This window comes from Amphimedon queenslandica, unplaced genomic scaffold, assembly GCF_000090795.2.
Source record: "Amphimedon queenslandica unplaced genomic scaffold, v1.1 AMPQUscaffold_13386, whole genome shotgun sequence".
NCBI classification, from domain to species: Eukaryota; Metazoa; Porifera; class Demospongiae; order Haplosclerida; family Niphatidae; genus Amphimedon; species Amphimedon queenslandica.
Window position 1 is genome coordinate 7,748 of NW_003546378.1, and position 17,944 is coordinate 25,691.

Here is a 17,944-nt window from a genome sequence, read left to right on the forward strand (position 1 = left end):
GAACTGTGAACTCTTTGAGAATTCTGATGAGGGGAAGGACACCCAAGGCATACATAGCCATGGCTAAGGGATCACCTTGGGTTGTACCTTCATCCGAAGACAGTGAGTCGTTATCAATGAAAAGTGGTACGTTTGACCTATAGCAGTTAATTAAAATAGTAGCAATGGATGGACATAGTTGAAGGATGTTAAGGGGCAGTACGTCTGTTAAGAGAATTAAAGGCATTACTAGCATCAACAAGGAGAACAGCTTCACAATCCAGTGATTGGAACATAGCACAAACAGAGTCGCCTCCAACAAATGGCATCTAAACCAGAGGGACCAGAAGATCCAGTAGTTTTGAGAGCAGTGGACCTAATCAAATCAGGAGTAATGGCATCAAACAGTATGGGATCATAAGGACTTGTAGCAGACGGAGAAGAATTTAAAACTAATGCTTGTAGTTGAGCTGGTTGACCAGGGGGATGCTTATCTAGTAGGATATCTTTTACTGAACACTCATCTATAAGGGAGTCTAGCGATAAAACTTTGCCTTTCTCATTATCGATAATAATCGCAGAGCAGCCTTTGTATTACCCAGAAACATTAAGTCAGAAAAACGACGAGCGAGTCTGTAAGTCTGATTATGCTTGAGTCGTGACTGAATAGCTCTTCCTTCTCTGACAAGGGACTCTATGTCTCCATCATACCACAGAGTAAGGCGCCTATCAAGATGTTTGGTTAGCTCTTTAACAGCAACTTTACCAGGTGGCTTCTGAAGAAGGAGAGCAGGCATCACCATAGTAGAATAAAGTGCTATAGGCTCTAATCAGCATAGGCTTGGAAGAGCCTGGCTAGTTCCTTAACAAAGGAATCACCAACTCTACCACTTGGAACTTTAAATGTATTTCTTCTCCAATGAATCACTTCATCATAAACAGACCTAATACATGAACGAAACTCTGTGCCTTCCTTAGGTCGGTAGGTCCCCACTTAAAGTTAGGAAATTGTAATTGAACAAAGTCAGGTAATGAAGCCTGAGAAGCGTCTAAATCATCATGATTGGTGAATATTTGTGGTGACTGGTGAAAGGGAAGGAGTAGATAAAGCTGTGTTTGAAATAACAGCAGGTGGAGGGTTGATATTGACTCTCATAATGGGGTTAATTGAAGAAAGTCAGGTAATGAAGCTTGAGAAGCCTCTAAATCATCATGATTGGTGAATAGTTGTGGTGACTGGTGAAAAGGAAGAAGTAGATAAAGCTGTGTTTGAAATAACAGCAGGTGGAAGGTTGATATTGACTCCACATACTAGATCTGCTTCTGGTGTTATTGGAGCAACAGACTGAACAGAAAAGTTGTGACAGTGACCATTATGTTTGGGAAGACAGCTGAAACAACTTCTACCAGCCTTTACAAACATGAGACACAGCGACCTCTTCCATTACAACCGCAGCAACGAGGACCATCCGCCATTGTGGGGGCGTTGTATGCAACTATAGTGATGGGCGATTCCGATACCAAAATACTCAATTCTTCGATTCCTAGGCAGTATCGAACTGGTATCGAAACATTTTGAATACCGAAAATTTCGATTCCGAGTACAACCACACCCACTTAACTACAATAATTGTTAATAAACTACTAGTTAATTACAAAATTAAAATGTAAATATTTTTTATTGTTAAAAATGAACACCAAGAATAATAAATATTGCTTCTCCAGCTGCTCTCTGAACTTTCTCAGTCTTTCTGGATTGTTGTTTGAGTCTTCGAGATGGTAAAAAAGTGAGGAAGTGAACAATGAAGCCTGTTTTTAGTGCTCATGGTCAATTATAGCAGCAGTAACTGGCTGAAAGTACCTCTGGACTTTGACCTCCTCAGGTACTCGGAATCGTACTCAATACCATCGATACTCAGAGAAAAGTACTCGGAATCAAACCGAATCAGATTTTATTGGTATCGCCCATCACTATGCAACTATGCATCAACTTCAAGAGTAGATATTAGATAATAATTTACTCTTGTATACATGTGCATGTACAAGCAAACTGAACTCACTAGTAAAAGCTTTGCCCAATGAGCCCCAAGTATTTTCCCAGTTGAGATAAGGTGTGTGAACAAATAATGATGCAAGTAATTTGACAAAATTTAATTTTTTGTTTCAGCCCAGCTACATGTACATTGTGTATGTGTTAGTTATTTGTGTCACATGTGAAAAGCAACAGGTTTTGCCATGATAGAGGACTTGTAAATTTATTGGTACACGTACAACATGTACATGTATGTGTTTTAGTGACAGTTGGAGCTATGGGGTCAAGCTGTGTTATCTACATGTAGGCTGAACAAAAGTATAAGTATACTGAAATGTTTTTAAAGTACTAGTGCAAGAAAAAGTTTAACTTTATACTAGTCTTTAACTACTTCAGTACAAGTACAAGCACAATGCACTATTATTTATGGGCATAGCCTGAACATACAAGAAGGTACAAATGTACTTCAAAAATGATTCAAAATAGGGAGTGCTCATGATATTGATATCAAGGGTCTAATGCAGACAAAATCTGTTGAAACTAACTTTACAACTTAGACATGTAAGTAGGTGCACTGAACACTTTTTAAATTTAGGCACTAAGTACTAAGTGTCCAGGTAGTAGTTCTGTATCATAATAATAGCACAATTATGTACATGTATGTGTATGTGGTTTATTAGACAATGACAAAATGGCAGATCTGTGTGAAATAGTGATGTTCCCTAAAGAATTAATCCACAAAAGTAATCAATTCAATGATCCATAGTATATTCAGTACTGCTATTACTTCTTAGTTTTAGTTATCACATGTATTCCTTACCCAATTGTATTGTATTGTTGTACCATATCTCTGTAGTATGTGATTTATGGGTTGGGGTTGGGTAACACTATTATTTTTACAAGAAGTTAATTTTACTTTCCTTTCAAAGTAATGTCCTGTTTATTATTGTAGTTAGTGAGCCCTGTATTTTCTTTTAGGCTAAAAGGGATCCTTACAAAGAAGAGGAAGAATTTGAGAGACAGAGGGAACACTTGAAAAAGGAACGGAAAGAATATAGGAAATATAATGAAATGGTGATTGTATATTTGTGTATTACCCTTATAATTTGTATATTGTTTGCTTTAAAGGTGATGGATGAAATTTTACCTAAAGCTACAGGTTTTGCTGCAAAGATAGAAAAGAAAAGAGCCAGAGTTGAAGCAAGACGAGAAAGAGAGATCAGTCCTGGTTAGATTTGATTCCTTGTCTTAATTTTACAATTTTATGTAGACTTCAATGAGTCTACATTAATGGGAGGTGCAACAAGGTACATGTACATACAAGGGATAGGTTGAAGTAATGGAAATTTGATTTTTGTAGTGACATCAAAGCCAAACTTATGACAGAGCAAAAGCAAAGGTATGCACTTCAATTGATTTTGTTAAATTTACATAATGATAGAGAACATAGAGCACAAGCTGCTAGTCAAAAGATTATTGATTACCAAGCAAAGGAAAAAGCAAGAGTAGCTGTAAGTAAATGCAGTCTGGCTTCATATATACATGCACATGTACTGGGATGGGGACATAGGCAGAAAGTTTTGAGGCAAGAACTTCACAAATGACGCCACTTACATTTATTCACAAATTATTTACCTTTGATCTTCCTTTGTTTAGGCAATATTAGAGCAGGCTAGAGCAAACAAGAAGGAAGGTTCATTATGGTGAATGAGCTAATTTAATAATGATATATCAATGAGACCACAAGAATTTCATATTATAATTAAGTGAAGCATACAGTCAGCAAATTTTGGCCCTGGATTGCATTAAAAAAATTTAAATGGACATGATTATGTTATTAATTGTACTAAGAAATTTAAGGTATTTACAAAAAATAATTATTGTAATTTATAAAGAAATAAAATTTGTCATGATTGTATTGAAGGAAAACAACCTAAAGGTCTAGAATGACACCAGAGCTTGAGAACACGTTTACCAGCGAAAGTCCCATACACTAAACAGAAAAGACAACAAATAATTAAAGCTACGAGTCGTTTGTGAAAGTTTCTGATCGAATAAAGGATGAACAATGAAATGATGTGAAGAATTGCAAATGTTAGCAGATGTACCACACATTCAGCAATTCTCTTTGAGTAGATTTCAGGATTGCAGTTACCAGCCACGTACAAAAAATAACACAATGGACCATAGAATAATAATAAAAAAGTTAACAGCCACATACCGTACAGGAGCCATGCTTGAACTGGCCACATTGTTGAAGGTATAAGCTGAAATGCACCAACATAAGAGACAACCAAAATTATTAATGGTATGAGACTAACAATAAAACCGTCATGAGCAGAAGCAATGAAATTCATGGCAGACTTGGTACATGAATGATTAGCAATACGAAACATCATTGGGAAGCAACGAAGTACTACGTAAAGAAGACCCAAACATACCAGTGGCATGACATTGCTCATTAGAAAGAGAGATGGATCATTTACATGTGATGCAAGCTTAGTTCGATAAGAATACCACATCCAGTTAACTTCTAATAGAGGGTATGTCCACCAGTACACAGGGTGTATCGAAAGCATCTCATAGTCAATGACAAATATCTCATCATCACTCATATACCAATGACTGTTTACTAAATGCATGAATATGCCGACCTGATATCCTGCAGAAAGACGAAGAGGTTCTTCATTGTATGAAGGATCTTTTGGATCATACATGACAGAGTACTTTAACTTGTAATAGTTATTGTAGAATTTATTAAGCAGTATGGGAACAGTTATTTTATTGGAGCCTTCACGATCCCATGTTAAAATTCGACTCAACTCAATTATTGATGGTTTTACAACCATGACAGTAGTACGGAATGAATTGGATATCTGAAAAACAGCACAAAAGTTACCACACCTGAAAAGATGGTCAATGTTCTTTACAACTAATGCGTTTGGCTCAATCCACACAACACGTCGATACTCAGTCATTTTCCATAACTGGAGCTTATTAAAAGAAGCATCATCTATAGGGCGAGGGTCAAACTCTTCAATCATTCGTATAGTCCAACCATTTTCTTTAAGTATTGCTTTAGACTCAGCTGTCACATCTGGTGGACATAGAACAACTCGTTCGATGGAGCTCTTGGTTTCTTTCAGAGACACACCTAATACGAGGACCATTAACAAGGATGCTTCTGACTTCCCGTTAACAAGTGTCACATAAGCCTCCTTTCCAAACGGCTTAATGGAAGGACGGGGAGCTTTAGGACCATTCTTTCTCAAAACAACCGGACCTTGCTGCTGCAACTGCCCCTCGACTAAGCTAAGAGAGATGAACAAGATTAGAACCAAGGGAGTTCTTTCCATTCTCTCTCTTCTCGATCTCTTTCTCTTCAATTACGCAACTTGAATCACGTGACATTCACGTGCAGCTGCATTCATGGACACTACACATCTTTGAAGTTTGAGCCATTCACTTTGCCATTTCGAAAACTGAGTTAATATATTATTTCAAACTGGTGCAAAACTCCTTTTTTTATGTATTCTTGCAATAAAACATTACATAAGTCATTACACCTAGTCTAACTACAGCATACTTTGATAACTCACAAGTTATCTATCCCATTAATTAAGAAATAGCCTACCTTAAGCCTACTATTATTTGCATCTACTAATTTTAGCAAAATCAGCAAAAGTCATGTTTAACGTTACTAATTTTAGCGTTTTTAACCAAATTAACAATAAATAATAACCATTATAATGAATAATAATTATTTTGGCGTCTATTTACAATTTAGCGGTTTAAAGCTTTCTCGCTAATATAGCTAAATTTAGTAGACGCTAAAAATAGTAGGCTTAAGGTAGTTATAGTTGAGGCTCAAAAATTTTGTCTTCATCAAAAATGAAATTACTTTCACAAAAATCAAAACCCTTTCTCTATTAACACAAACCATCCCATAACAATAACATTCTGTGTGTACATAGATCTAGTAAAGTATTACAATTTTGTAAGTTTTGCCATGTAACTTTATTCCAATTAATGTATTGTAATAAAAAGTATAAAAGTAGAAAAACAAAAAGCCAATCATGGCAAAACATTAATTTTTAAAATCCTTTATAAGCAAGTATTGTTGTTGTTTCACCTATTTTTTGCCTTGCTTCTTCTGTTTTGCAAAAAAATTCTTGTGCTTTACCATCATTTATCATTTCCCTCCATTTATCTTGAATTGACTTTATCTCCTCATCAGTAGCTAGTGACCATACACTATTATACATGTGCATGTAGATGTACATGTAAGTGAAATTAAAGACAGAAAAGATTATATTGACTAATTATTCATTCACATTACCTTGTAGCATCAATCCATTCTTTATTTAATGGTCCTTCAATGTTTGAGTGAAGCTCATTCTTCATTACGCATTCAGTTTTATGACAATGTGGTAACACTGAATGAACTTTAAACCCAACTTCTTCTAATCTTCTGCATAATGTATTTATGGGCGGAAACCTATTAAAAGATACATGTAATTATATCAAGCATAATATTAATCCTTTATCTGCAACAAACAAAAATTTGTAAGCATAAAGTTGAGACTATAATCACTTGCATAACATTACTTTGACTGAAATATCTCTTGAACTCTTTTAGGAGCTAACATGAAGAAAGCAGATGCTTCTGCTAGTTGGTGATGTCCCATTGTATTAATGATAAAAGCTCCTTTATCATTCAGTACACTGTATACATCATTAATGACCTTGCTAGGCCCTGAATAATCAGGGGGAACACTGTCTTTAAGATGATGAAGCACCTAGGTATTATTCAAAAATTAAGATTATTAGTAATAACCAAAACATGAAACTTTAAAATAGCCATTCGTTGAGCTCAATACATACTACATCTGGCAAATTTTTAATGCTCATAGGTAATGCCAAATAAAGTTAACAAATTAAAGAGGATATAACTGAAAATGGTCACTAACCAGACCACTGAACAAACGTGCACAAAAAGTGAGGCTAGGCTAAGGGATAAGAAGTAACTGAAATCAATTAAAAAGATGAATGCAGCAGAAACTTACTAGGGTACATATAACAACGTCACAGCATTTCTCCGGTACTATTTTATGTAAGTCAGATATATTTCCTTCATATGTCTTGAAGTTCTCAATGCCCTTATTATTAGCTTCTTCAATCATTTTAGAATTGACTTCGATTCCAATTATTTCTTTTATGTAAGGACTTAATTCCTTCGCATAGTTACCTGTGCCACAACCTTTAAAGTTAACAGACAGGTAAAACATATATGTTACAAACACAATAAACAAAATATTGTAATATAGAGTATGTATGATTACAAATGCCTTTGCAAGTGCAGTTTATGCATACAAAATAAGAAATTTTATCACAAGAATATCAAGATTACAAAGGGGACAGACAGTTATTCATGTCATATCATGCAGTCAAATTAAATCAATCAATATTAATCAAAAGAAATTAAGATTTTGATTTTCATTGTAATCAAATAAGTCAATCAATATGATTGATTAGGAAATGACGTATTATGCTTGTATCTAGTTGAGAGTTTCAGTGATACCTGCTCCTCTAAATCCATTTTGATTATATTAGGATGCATTTCATGTAACAGTACAGTGGAACCAACCATTGAGCTCTCAATAGCTTCAGAACATTTAAGATTGAGATCAACAGTGCTAGAATCAATTTTATCAATTTTCTTGTAAATCTGACCAGCATACCATTCACGGAACCTTTGATGTAGAAATCTTTGGCAGCTTTATTACACCAATGTCCATGGGATGGAGCCTACAGTGTATTCGTGCAGCTTGCTGGAATCAATACAGTACTGATGTGATTTTCTTCAAATATCAAACATACAACTAGTAATTTGGCCTCCAAATTAGTGAAAGATAATAAACTCCCAGTTATAATTACTGACTTTCAGTTATTCACGCTTCTTAGGAAAGTAAAAAATGATTACCTCCTTCATTGTTACTTCATTAGCACCATGGCTAATTGAACATGTTATATCATCTAGCTAGGAACTTCACTAGTGAAAGAAAACGAGTGATTGTGCCTTCATTAATTAGTTATATAGGCAAAAATCTTCTGGTACAAAATGGCAGGATTAATTTGGTGAATGACTATCAAAACATCAAATTCGCCTAAATTACCAGCTACACAATAAATATATCGGCGGAGTCCTTTTGACACATTGAAAACCCTTATTATAAATTATAAACCATGTTTTTTACTGAAGGGAACAAGATACACATAAACCATGAGTATGACTGAAATTTAGCAATCAAGATCTCACGACACACACATCAGGGGTTAATTAAAACAGATCAATCAACATAAGCCTGTAAATGTAATCCTGATCTTTTAAATTAAAATAATGTAGTTTAATGCATGGGAATCACTTAACCACGTGCCAACTGCCTTGTAGAGATGTAATACATATAAATATTTAAAAGCAAACATAGAAAGTAAAACTATGTTAGTTTATACAAGAAACATTCGTTTGACTGTAAACATATCACTTCATTGAGTATGAATGTGGAAGCAAGCATAACGCTATGCCCTACATTTGTAATTTAGCTACTGACGATTATTAAACCTATTTTCAATTTTTCACACTCCACCCATTGTTAAGTTTTACTACTGATGCTCCACAGAGGAGCTGTACATTGACAGATAAAATTATGCTCATTATATGTACCAATATCTAACACAGTAGCTCTCTTCGAAAATCCTCCCATTACACGAGTCACAGCTCCTAGTATTACATCAACACCAATTGGTTTCCTTCCTAAAATTAAGATAAAAACAAAGTAAGAGATTAACAATCAATTACGTCGGTCATATCCTTTAGATATTTCACTATAATTCTCGAAAGACATTCTTTGTTTTGTGCTCGGTTTTGTGGTGAATCTGTGATAATGTGTGATTAAGAGCTGATGTCAGTGAGGTGGAGCTGCTGGAGCACTGAGCTGATATGACACGTGATGTCACGAGGGGACCACGCCCATCTTCAAAGATGTCTACATGTATGTCTATTAATTTAACAAATCCTTGTGTACTTGGCTAATTTCTCACACAGGTAATCTTGATAGACCTCAATTTGCACATTCTTCGATTTCCTTGAGGAAGCCATACGTATTATCGACTCCTGAAATTGTTCCATCCATTTGTGTAAGTTGTACGCGAAGTTGTACTTGAGCTTTGACAATTATATATATATATGATGAGCCATTCTATTAGTGCGACAAGTGTTATGATATTGATGTTATGTCATGTCTTGCTAGCATTCCCTCACTGCTTACTCAGTTTTGGACCGCCTACCTTTGTCTTAATTTGTGGGTCATGAACTTATGAATATCCATCTTGAATATCTTGTATGAGGGAAGTCATGTGTAAAAAAGACTATGCTCAATCCTCAACCAAATTTGAACTACTTCAAATGGACCTAATTGTGCTAGCAAGACTGAAGCCACATCATACTGTATATGTTGGGTGTTCATTCAACTTGAGATTTTCTGTGTTGATAAGATTGTCAGACCCAATCCATAACCTGAGAAGGACATGTATTCATGTTATGAATCAGATATAAGGGATGAATGTACTGTACATGTTTTTGTGTGTGCATATTTTGTTGAACTAAGTGAAATTATTGTTAGAACTACAAATTTGACATTAGGTCCCAGCACCTATTAATCAATACCTTCGTGAATATCAGCGGGATGGAATTAAATTTTTATATAGTCAGTACAGCAAAGGAGTTGGTGGACTATTATGTGATGACATGGGCCTTGGGAAAACGGTCCAGGTATGTACGCATCAATTAAATTATAACCAATAATGATTTTAATATTTTAGGTTATTGCATTTATATGTGCTATTCTATGTAAAACTTGTACTAAGATCGATGTATTTTTAACAGGACCAAAGCTGGTAATGCATGTGTAATTTATTGTATATCTATAATTAAATCTAGGTTATGACAACATCATTGCGATATTTTTGATTAATATGTTATTAGATTTACATGTAAAGTTTGGTCAATGTACAATGTACATAAACTCAAACCCTTAGCCCTCTAGTAAAGCAAATTTGGTGTGGAATTAATATTTAGTCAAGACGTTAACCACTATAGTATTTAGATGACACTTTGTAGATATTTATGGTGGAAACAATTGACTGACTTTAATTTTTGTAACTGCAGTAATTTTATCTGAAATTGCTTAATTTAAATGTGCTGTTTATTACATTTTGGGCATAATACATCACCAATACAGAAGCTCATTTCACTCATATAATTATTTTGCATGCATTGCTAGATAGAAACCAATAGTCATGTTATTGCAGATTGTGATTTGGTGCAACTATTTTAGCTACATGTACTTGTGTTAACTTTGTTTATTTTGCTTTGCTTTCTTGGTTCTGCTCATTCTACATCTAAGGAAATGATTAATTGTGTTTATGATTGTGTTTGCATATTATATTAGGTTGTCAGCAAAAGTGCTGTTTTAGTGATCTGTCCTTGCTCAGTAATATATAATTGGGTTTCTGAAATTGAAACTTGGAGTCACCTTAAAACTGGGTTAGTATCTTAGAGGTTTATGAAATAGATTTATTATTGTAATAGGCTAGTTAATTATTTATTTTAAGTGATTATTTTAATTAAAAGTGTTTTAATAGAGTTTACCACCGAAACAAGAAAGATGAAATACTTGATAAAGTTTCTCGTGGTCGGTTAGATGTTGTATTAACTACATTAGAAACAGCCAAATTGAAAGTAGTATGTGAAGAATAGTATGTACTTCGAGTGTTTGCTTTTAGGAAGAGCTTAACTCTATTCCTTGGTTGGCAGTTTTTGTGGATGAAGTTCATGCTCTAAAGGTAATGTTAATGTATTTCATGAGTTGTTTAGAAGGTTCAGTCTCACACATCTCATGTATTTGTCATTAAATAACTGATTTTAATATTTTTTGAGTCTGGCCATCTTCCTACTTGTATAAAAAGCCCCTTTAATTGCCATTTGTCTTGGCCTTTTAGCTCTTTATGTACAAGCATCAAGCATGTCTTTCAGAATTCATGGCATTCATTTTACCTTGAATTATTCTGTTCCTTTTGTAGAATCCTAAAAGTCAAGTGACTGAGGCATTATTACAGCTAAAATGTCAGATAAGGTATAATTTAGTAGATAAGTATGCAAACAAATGAACAAATGAACTTGTACACTGCAATGTAGATTTGGATTGACTGGGACTGCTTTGCAAAACAGGTTGAGTGAATTATGGTGTATATTAAACTGGTAAGTGAGAGCTGGTACTTCATTGTAATTACCACTTGTAAAAAGCTTTTGTTCAGTCAAAATTACTTTGAATTATTTTGATTTATGCACATGTAGGATACATCCTGGTTGCCTTGGAGCATGGCATGAATTTCAGTTTATTTATGAACGCCCTCTTCTTCAAGGGCAAAAATTTGACTGTACTAGAAGGGAACTTGCAACTGCTAAAGAAAGTTAGTTGTTATAATTATGGATATTCACAACTGTGTATGTATACTTTTTCATTCTCCGCAAGTTATTCAATTGATTGTACAGGTCAATTGATATTGGACCTGTTTTTCTCTTTAAAATAGAAATGCTCACTTTAGTTTAGTTCTAGTTATGTTTTCATGTAGTTTTATATGTACCTGTATAAGGTACTTGTAGTCTAGTTTTGACAGCCAATTGGCCAAAATTGATATGTGTCAATGTCAGCGTCTCTTTAATAGAACAGCAACAACTCTCACAGTTGCTGAGTGATTGGATGATAAGAAGGACGAAAGAACTAATTGCAGATCAACTTCCTAAAAAAGGTTTTTTGGTGTCAAAATTGTCTCTTATCTTTTTTGTTCCTGTGTAGAGGAATTTGTCGTTTTTTGTCCAGTTACAAAGCTACAAGGGAACATTTATTCAACCATTCTAGAAACTGATGAGATGGTGAACTTTGTTGAAGCACATCAACCCTGTTGGTGTAATAGTGGATTATCTAAGTTAAATTGTTGTGACAAAGTATGTTTGACATGAATGATTCAGTATAGCTAATTTTGTTCAACTATTATCTGTGTAGCATTGCAGTAGTGGATTGTTATCTGTTCAAGGCATTTACCTGTCTTTGTTACTGAAATGCTCTAATCACATTGGTTTACTCCTCCCATCATTCTTTGCCTCCGATAAACAAAATGAGAAAGTGCTCTTTTATTTTGATTTATTTGTTTATTTGTTCATGTACATAGGCGTATCAGATATGTAAACAAGTGTTTTCTCATTATCCTGAATTTCTTGAGATGTCAATTGATGCTTCTTTCTTAACTTTGGCAGACCCTACTTATTGTGGGAAGATGCAAGTTAGTTTAACTTACATGTGTATACTCATATATTGTTTCTTAAGCCACAGTAGTTATAATTTAGAAGTGTGTTAATTACATTCATCGTGTTCAGTAGTTAACAATTTGTGCAAATCATCTTTTAAAATCTTCATTCTGCCACACTACACAATGAAGTTAATATGATTTACATTTAGTTATTAATCTAACATTTTGAGGCATTGTTATATAAGATCAAATTAGGAAGAAGGGGCATTATTTTGTTTCTTTAGCATTGAAACATGCTCCACTCTTGAATAGAAATTTCTTTACCATGAGTAACACACCTAATGATTATTATACATGTATGTGTATATTAGCAAGAGTGGATAAATATTTAGATATTGTCGAAGCTTCTCAGTCACTTTCATCTGGAGTCATCTAAAGTAATAATATTTTCTGAGTCTGTACGGGTATGTTTTGAAAGTTAAATGTTTTAATTTTCTGTTTAAAATATCAGTTACTTAATATTTTGGAGAATTATATGGTCTGCAGAAGCTATACTTATTGTCGATTGGATGGCAGTATGAGAGTAGAAGACAGAGGTGCAGTTGTCAGTAAATTCAATTCTGATCCTTCTCTATTTGTTTTTCTCATTTCAAAAAAGTTAGAGCTAATTAAAAATTAAGCCTTTATTATTTTATTTTAAATGTACATGTTTTAGGTGTGGTGGAGTTGGTTTAAATATTACTGGTGCCAATCGTGTTATCATATTTGATCCAAGTTGGAATCCAGCTAATGATCTGCAAGCAGAAGATAGGTTAGTATTATTGTTTTTTTTGCATGTAATTAGGCATTTTTTGTTGGGGGTATGCTTTCATTTTCTGCTACAATTACTTTCTGGTCATGGAGTATTGGCAGTTAATGTTCGAAACTTTATTGAAGTGCCATAGTTTGAATCATTTGCATTCGTGTGATGTCTGCCTTTTTAAAATAAACTGCTATATATCATTTTAAAATTTTAGCCTCTCAAATATTTTTCAAAGTACATGTAATTATAGTAAAATAATTTTTGACTTAGGAAATCATTAATTTTTTCAATTATTAGAGCTTTTCGTATTGGTCAGCGGCAAAACGTTGAAGTTTATAGGCTGATTAGTGAGGGTACTATTGAAGAAATTTTGTACCTCAGACAAATTTATAAACAGGTACCTGTAGAATTATTGTACTCAAGTTTCAATGCTTGCATATAATTTGTCTTGCATTTTTTTACAAATTTTGTTAAAACGTGTTACCTGTAGCTGTTTTTAAAGGGTACAAAGCCTTTCTCATGAAAGTACATTGTACGTGTAGTAGAGTCCTTACAGAATGCCAGTAAAAGAAAAAAAAGAGCAATAATTTTAACCAACAAGCTGACTTTCTGCTTATGCAAAATGCCTCCTTTCTCATAATCTGGGTTGAATTCCTTGATTGGTTTCAGTTTTTAGTAATAATTTTTGTATGCAACTTTATTGTATTATCTAGCAACTGGCCAATACAGCCATTGAAGGTAGCAATGAACGAAGATATTTTACTGGAGTTGATGGAGATAGTGACAATAAAGGAGAAATTTTTGGCGTCTTAAATTTATTTCAACCATTACGAAGTGGGGCATCACTAACTGAGAATGTATTAAAGGTTTGTAAATTACTTCTTTAATGATACAGTCTAACAAGTTATACTTTATATTGTTCAGAGATTTGATCAAGGAATGAAAATGAGGTATGTATTAACTAATCTGTAATATAATATGCTTGACTACTCATAAGTCGATAGCATGACTACATGTACATATGCATGTCATGCTGTCTCTACTTTGATCACAGCAAATAGTTGCATGGTGCTGTATGTGCTCATGTAAAAAAGCTACATAGCAGTATGTACATTTTGAAATTTTGACAAGCATACCATATTTTGACTTGTGTATATAAATTGAAATGTACATGTACATGTACATGCTAGAATTGTTTTTATTTTCAATATGTCTGTTGCAGTAGTACGCAGTTCACTTACTGTGATTTTCTTCAAGGTTTGTTTTTAAATATCCGCTATTGCTTGTCTGCTTTACATGTGCATGTACACACGTAGGTGTTAAAGTTTTAATTCATCATGGTCAAATAGTTGGTAACAGTCCTGCTGAGGAACATATAAGACACCAGGCAATATGCCACCTTGATAACGACTCTCAATTACCAGCCAACCTTTTAAATATTCAGGTAAGCTAGCATCATTCTGCATGGACTCCACATATGATATAATGGTGTCATGCAACAAGTAACATGACCCTGTTAGATTTTATGACCTAGGCATTCATGTAACTAATTCTCTTTTTATGAGTGTGATTGGAGTTTTCTGTAGATTAACGAGATTTACTGATTTAGTATTGAAATAAATTAATGGTCACATGTGTGAGAGAATAATGAGGTCAAGTAACAGTTGCTTAATGCATGTACATGTAATTACTCTTTAATTTTTTGAATGCATGTATCAGTCACTGAACTTTTAAATTTTGCTTTTAAATGCATAGCATGAAACCTTTGTGAGAACATGCTTGACCTATAGTTATTGTAGAAACTTCTGATTTTTGTTACTTTTATTAAATAATTTTAATTCTTTTAACAATGTAACAATGCTTTCTAGAAATATAGGATTATTCTTTAGTTAGTTTAAGCAGTAATAAGTAGCATGGTTATTGAAGCTCAAGATATTTGTTCCAATTTATCCCTGTGACTTGTAAAGGCAGATTTACACTGCAAAATTAATTAATGTAAGCTAAGGCCATACGTTAAGACAGGAAGTATGTATAAACCAATGGCCAATTGTAAGAGGAGAGATAATTTCAACTCTTACGTTACGTAAATGGCTGCCATTGGTTTATGCAGCACTTCCTGTGTAACTTATAGCCTTACCTTACGTTAATTTTGCAGTGTAAATCGGCCTTAACCTGTTAATGCTTTCTACAATTTAATGCTGCATATCAAAATTGTTGCATATCTGTATGCCATTTAAAATGATTGACTCTCCAACCATGATGTGCTATGCACAAATGTAGGAGATTCATGTATTTTTATACTTTTTACATTTCAATAAGAGTTTAATGGATGATAGCCCATACATGAAAGTAATATCATGGCATGATTCAGTGAAACCTCATGACTTATTTGTATCATCCAACATAGGAGGAAATAAAAGAAAGTAAATGTAAGGAATCGACGAAGGAAACTCTTGAAAAATCAGAACCATCAAAATATGAACCTGTGCTAACAAGGGGGCCCAAGAAAATAAAGATAAATGACTTGTTTGATTTTGATGAAGCGGTGGAAGTTTCTGGTCACTGTGGTCAGTCTGAATCATTTCATTCAAAATTAATGTCAAATACCACTGAAAAGAGCATTCTTTCCCTTGACAATTTGTTTGACCTTTAAAAATCAATTTCATTTATTTTACCGATCATTATTGTACCAACTACTACACTTATATTTTCTGTTTCAAATTTCTTGTCAGCTCGTAATTTTTCATTTCAGTCTATTAAGTATAATAACCTTAACAATTTTAGTCAGAAAATACACATGTACAGTACATGTCACAAAACAATAATAAAAGTACAGCAAGTAATAATCATTAAATTTTAGAAAATATTGCTCATAATTGGTAGATATTTTCGAATGATAAAATCTATACTGTCAGGAAATAAAGAATAAATATGACCTACAATATAGGTACTCCAGTCAATGTAAGTCCAACTTTGACGATAAGGAATTGCATCTAACATTTTCTGAGCACAGACCTATAAAAATTAGATTTTGAGTATGGTGATTTATGATTCAGGTATTGTATACTGGCCGAAATTTTCATGAAGTAGTAAAAACTAATATGTGTACAAATGCCTCACTTACATCAGCTGATATGCCATGACTTTCTCCAATTGGCTTCCAGTTCTTAAGAGCCTATATAAAAATAATAAATATTTGGATTGTGCTAAAATAACTGCACCGTTTCGGTATGTACATAAGGTAAAGGAATTATAGTGATTGATACTGGTGTATTAGTGAGATAGAATTCCTGACGAAGACCTTTAAAGAATCCTAAATAGTAACTTAATTGATGGTAAAATAATTCAAAAGTACCATTAAGACCATGTTTACTAGTGCCATATGGGATAACTTGTGGCATTCCAAGTTGACTGGCACTAGATGATACTGCTATTATGCTTCCATGACTTTTATTAAGATAAGGCAATCCATATTGTACCATGAAAACACTCTGAAGCACATTAACACTAAAAATGCATTAATATACAGTGTAGTACAAGATTAATTCAAAAATAAAATTACCTGAAAACTCTTAAAAATGCATCTCCCTTTTAGAATGATAATAGAACTATTAAGTAATTATCTAAAAAACTTACAGGCTGATCAATTTGAGTGAACCAGCTTGGTGGATATGAAAAGGCAGCATTCAAAATCATAATGTCAATTCTTTCTAATTTATGAGCTGCAATATCTATTATTTGCTTACAGTCTTTCTCTTTGCTAACATCAGCAACCACAGCATACACATGTGGAGTGTACTTTTGACAGAGCAAAGCAGTTTCCTGTAGTTTACTTTCTGTACGGGCAGCAATTACTAATCTACAGAACAGAACCATATAGCAGCTAAGTTTTCTTGATGTCAAATTTTTATACAAAACTTTGGTAAAATTGACATAGTAATAATAAATTCCAATACTTGGCAAGTTCTGATTTCCCATTTTCCTCAGGTAACTAAAACAGTTCATCATTTGTGCTACATGTATTAATAATTACATTTACTCTTATTAAAATATGATCTTCTCTTAATGCTATGAAATTGTGACTATTCTGTGGTTATGACAATGAATTAATACAAGTTTCACCCCCACATTCTCTCTGAAGTAAGACATGCTCACATAGCGTCATAAATTTTTTGTGGCATGGTACAATACCAAATAGCAAATATTTGTGGTGTGGTGAGCGACTGCAAATATAAAATTCACCACTTGTTATTATTCTGAGTATGCTTAATAAGTGACAATAACATGTCACACTTGACTCCTAAATTGCAAATATAAAGTAAAAATTTTATCAAAATAATTGTGAAATATTACTACTTTAGTCAATATTTTTTGCTATAGATCTACCATAAATCTCGAGATAGGACTGACGGCAATTAATGGTAGTTTGGATATAGTAGTTTTGAAAAGTAAAGTAAAATGACAATGACGTACTTTGCGCCAAGTTGTGCAGCCTGAATTGCGAGCTCACGACCAATCCCTTTAGATGCTCCAGTGATAATAACACCTTTACCTTGATAATATTCTATTGGTGGATCAGTTATTGATGTGTAATCTTAGATAATGGCTCACCCTACCTTTAGCATCAATTTGGTAAGTCCAATTATAAATAAACTGAACACTAACAACTATAATCAAAGCAATAGCAGGCTTAGCAGCGAACTTAAAAGCTTGGTTAAACATGATGGTTATTCTTGTGCCACTGCCACTCCTCTCTTGCTAGG

General features: G+C 33.7%; 5 protein-coding genes across 7 annotated transcripts in view; 2 read left to right on the top strand and 3 right to left on the bottom strand.

Moving 5' to 3' along the window:
- Nucleotides 1-3,972, top strand: part of LOC105312888 (uncharacterized protein C297.06c-like) — an 8,281-nt gene extending 4,309 nt beyond the window's left edge. Inside the window, exons 6-11 of the mRNA XM_019997070.1 lie at nucleotides 2,990-3,085; nucleotides 3,140-3,239; nucleotides 3,282-3,318; nucleotides 3,372-3,410; nucleotides 3,453-3,522; nucleotides 3,668-3,972. Of these exons, the coding sequence (XP_019852629.1) occupies nucleotides 2,990-3,085; nucleotides 3,140-3,239; nucleotides 3,282-3,318; nucleotides 3,372-3,410; nucleotides 3,453-3,522; nucleotides 3,668-3,718 (393 nt within the window). The 3' untranslated portion in view covers nucleotides 3,719-3,972. The remainder of the gene's footprint in view (nucleotides 1-2,989; nucleotides 3,086-3,139; nucleotides 3,240-3,281; nucleotides 3,319-3,371; nucleotides 3,411-3,452; nucleotides 3,523-3,667) is intronic.
- Nucleotides 3,919-5,485, bottom strand: LOC109582384 (inositol phosphorylceramide glucuronosyltransferase 1-like). Its single transcript, XM_019997053.1, has 4 exons — nucleotides 5,478-5,485; nucleotides 4,333-5,323; nucleotides 4,233-4,278; nucleotides 3,919-4,004 (listed from the first exon to the last, which is right to left on the bottom strand). Exons 1-4 carry the CDS (start codon nucleotides 5,483-5,485, stop codon nucleotides 3,919-3,921), a joined length of 1,131 nt encoding a protein of 376 aa, XP_019852612.1.
- Nucleotides 5,486-5,908: 423 nt separating this feature from the next.
- Nucleotides 5,909-8,994, bottom strand: LOC109582388 (uncharacterized). Of its 2 annotated transcripts, XM_019997056.1 has the most exons (7): nucleotides 8,871-8,994; nucleotides 8,736-8,825; nucleotides 7,078-7,271; nucleotides 6,982-7,020; nucleotides 6,620-6,810; nucleotides 6,351-6,509; nucleotides 5,909-6,265 (listed from the first exon to the last, which is right to left on the bottom strand). In XM_019997056.1, the coding sequence occupies exons 1-7, from the start codon at nucleotides 8,914-8,916 to the stop codon at nucleotides 6,106-6,108; spliced, it is 879 nt and encodes a 292-aa protein (XP_019852615.1). In that variant the 5' UTR covers nucleotides 8,917-8,994; the 3' UTR covers nucleotides 5,909-6,105. The 2 variants fall into 2 exon arrangements, with proteins under 2 accessions (XP_019852615.1, XP_019852616.1); XM_019997057.1 differs by lacking the exon at nucleotides 6,982-7,020.
- Nucleotides 8,995-9,019: 25 nt separating this feature from the next.
- On the top strand, nucleotides 9,020-15,953 carry LOC100642097 (DNA excision repair protein ERCC-6-like 2). 2 transcript variants are annotated; one of them, XM_019997062.1, is made up of 23 exons: nucleotides 9,020-9,063; nucleotides 9,117-9,208; nucleotides 9,714-9,842; nucleotides 9,893-9,967; nucleotides 10,522-10,616; nucleotides 10,715-10,814; nucleotides 10,856-10,915; nucleotides 11,153-11,205; nucleotides 11,268-11,330; nucleotides 11,427-11,542; nucleotides 11,798-11,881; nucleotides 11,929-12,077; nucleotides 12,136-12,255; nucleotides 12,302-12,412; nucleotides 12,772-12,843; nucleotides 12,891-13,036; nucleotides 13,095-13,190; nucleotides 13,479-13,578; nucleotides 13,895-14,047; nucleotides 14,106-14,131; nucleotides 14,404-14,438; nucleotides 14,498-14,625; nucleotides 15,589-15,953. In XM_019997062.1, the coding sequence occupies exons 1-23, from the start codon at nucleotides 9,054-9,056 to the stop codon at nucleotides 15,832-15,834; spliced, it is 2,259 nt and encodes a 752-aa protein (XP_019852621.1). In that variant the 5' UTR covers nucleotides 9,020-9,053; the 3' UTR covers nucleotides 15,835-15,953. The 2 variants fall into 2 exon arrangements, with proteins under 2 accessions (XP_019852621.1, XP_019852622.1); XM_019997063.1 differs by lacking the exons at nucleotides 14,404-14,438; nucleotides 15,589-15,953 and having other exon boundaries at nucleotides 14,498-14,581.
- LOC100631443 (corticosteroid 11-beta-dehydrogenase isozyme 1-like) lies at nucleotides 15,938-17,923 on the bottom strand. Its single transcript, XM_019997065.1, has 8 exons — nucleotides 17,798-17,923; nucleotides 17,655-17,745; nucleotides 16,818-17,040; nucleotides 16,744-16,769; nucleotides 16,537-16,688; nucleotides 16,403-16,494; nucleotides 16,306-16,356; nucleotides 15,938-16,196 (listed from the first exon to the last, which is right to left on the bottom strand). The coding sequence occupies exons 1-8, from the start codon at nucleotides 17,901-17,903 to the stop codon at nucleotides 16,038-16,040; spliced, it is 900 nt and encodes a 299-aa protein (XP_019852624.1). The 5' UTR covers nucleotides 17,904-17,923; the 3' UTR covers nucleotides 15,938-16,037.
- Between the last annotated feature and the right edge of the window lie 21 nt (nucleotides 17,924-17,944).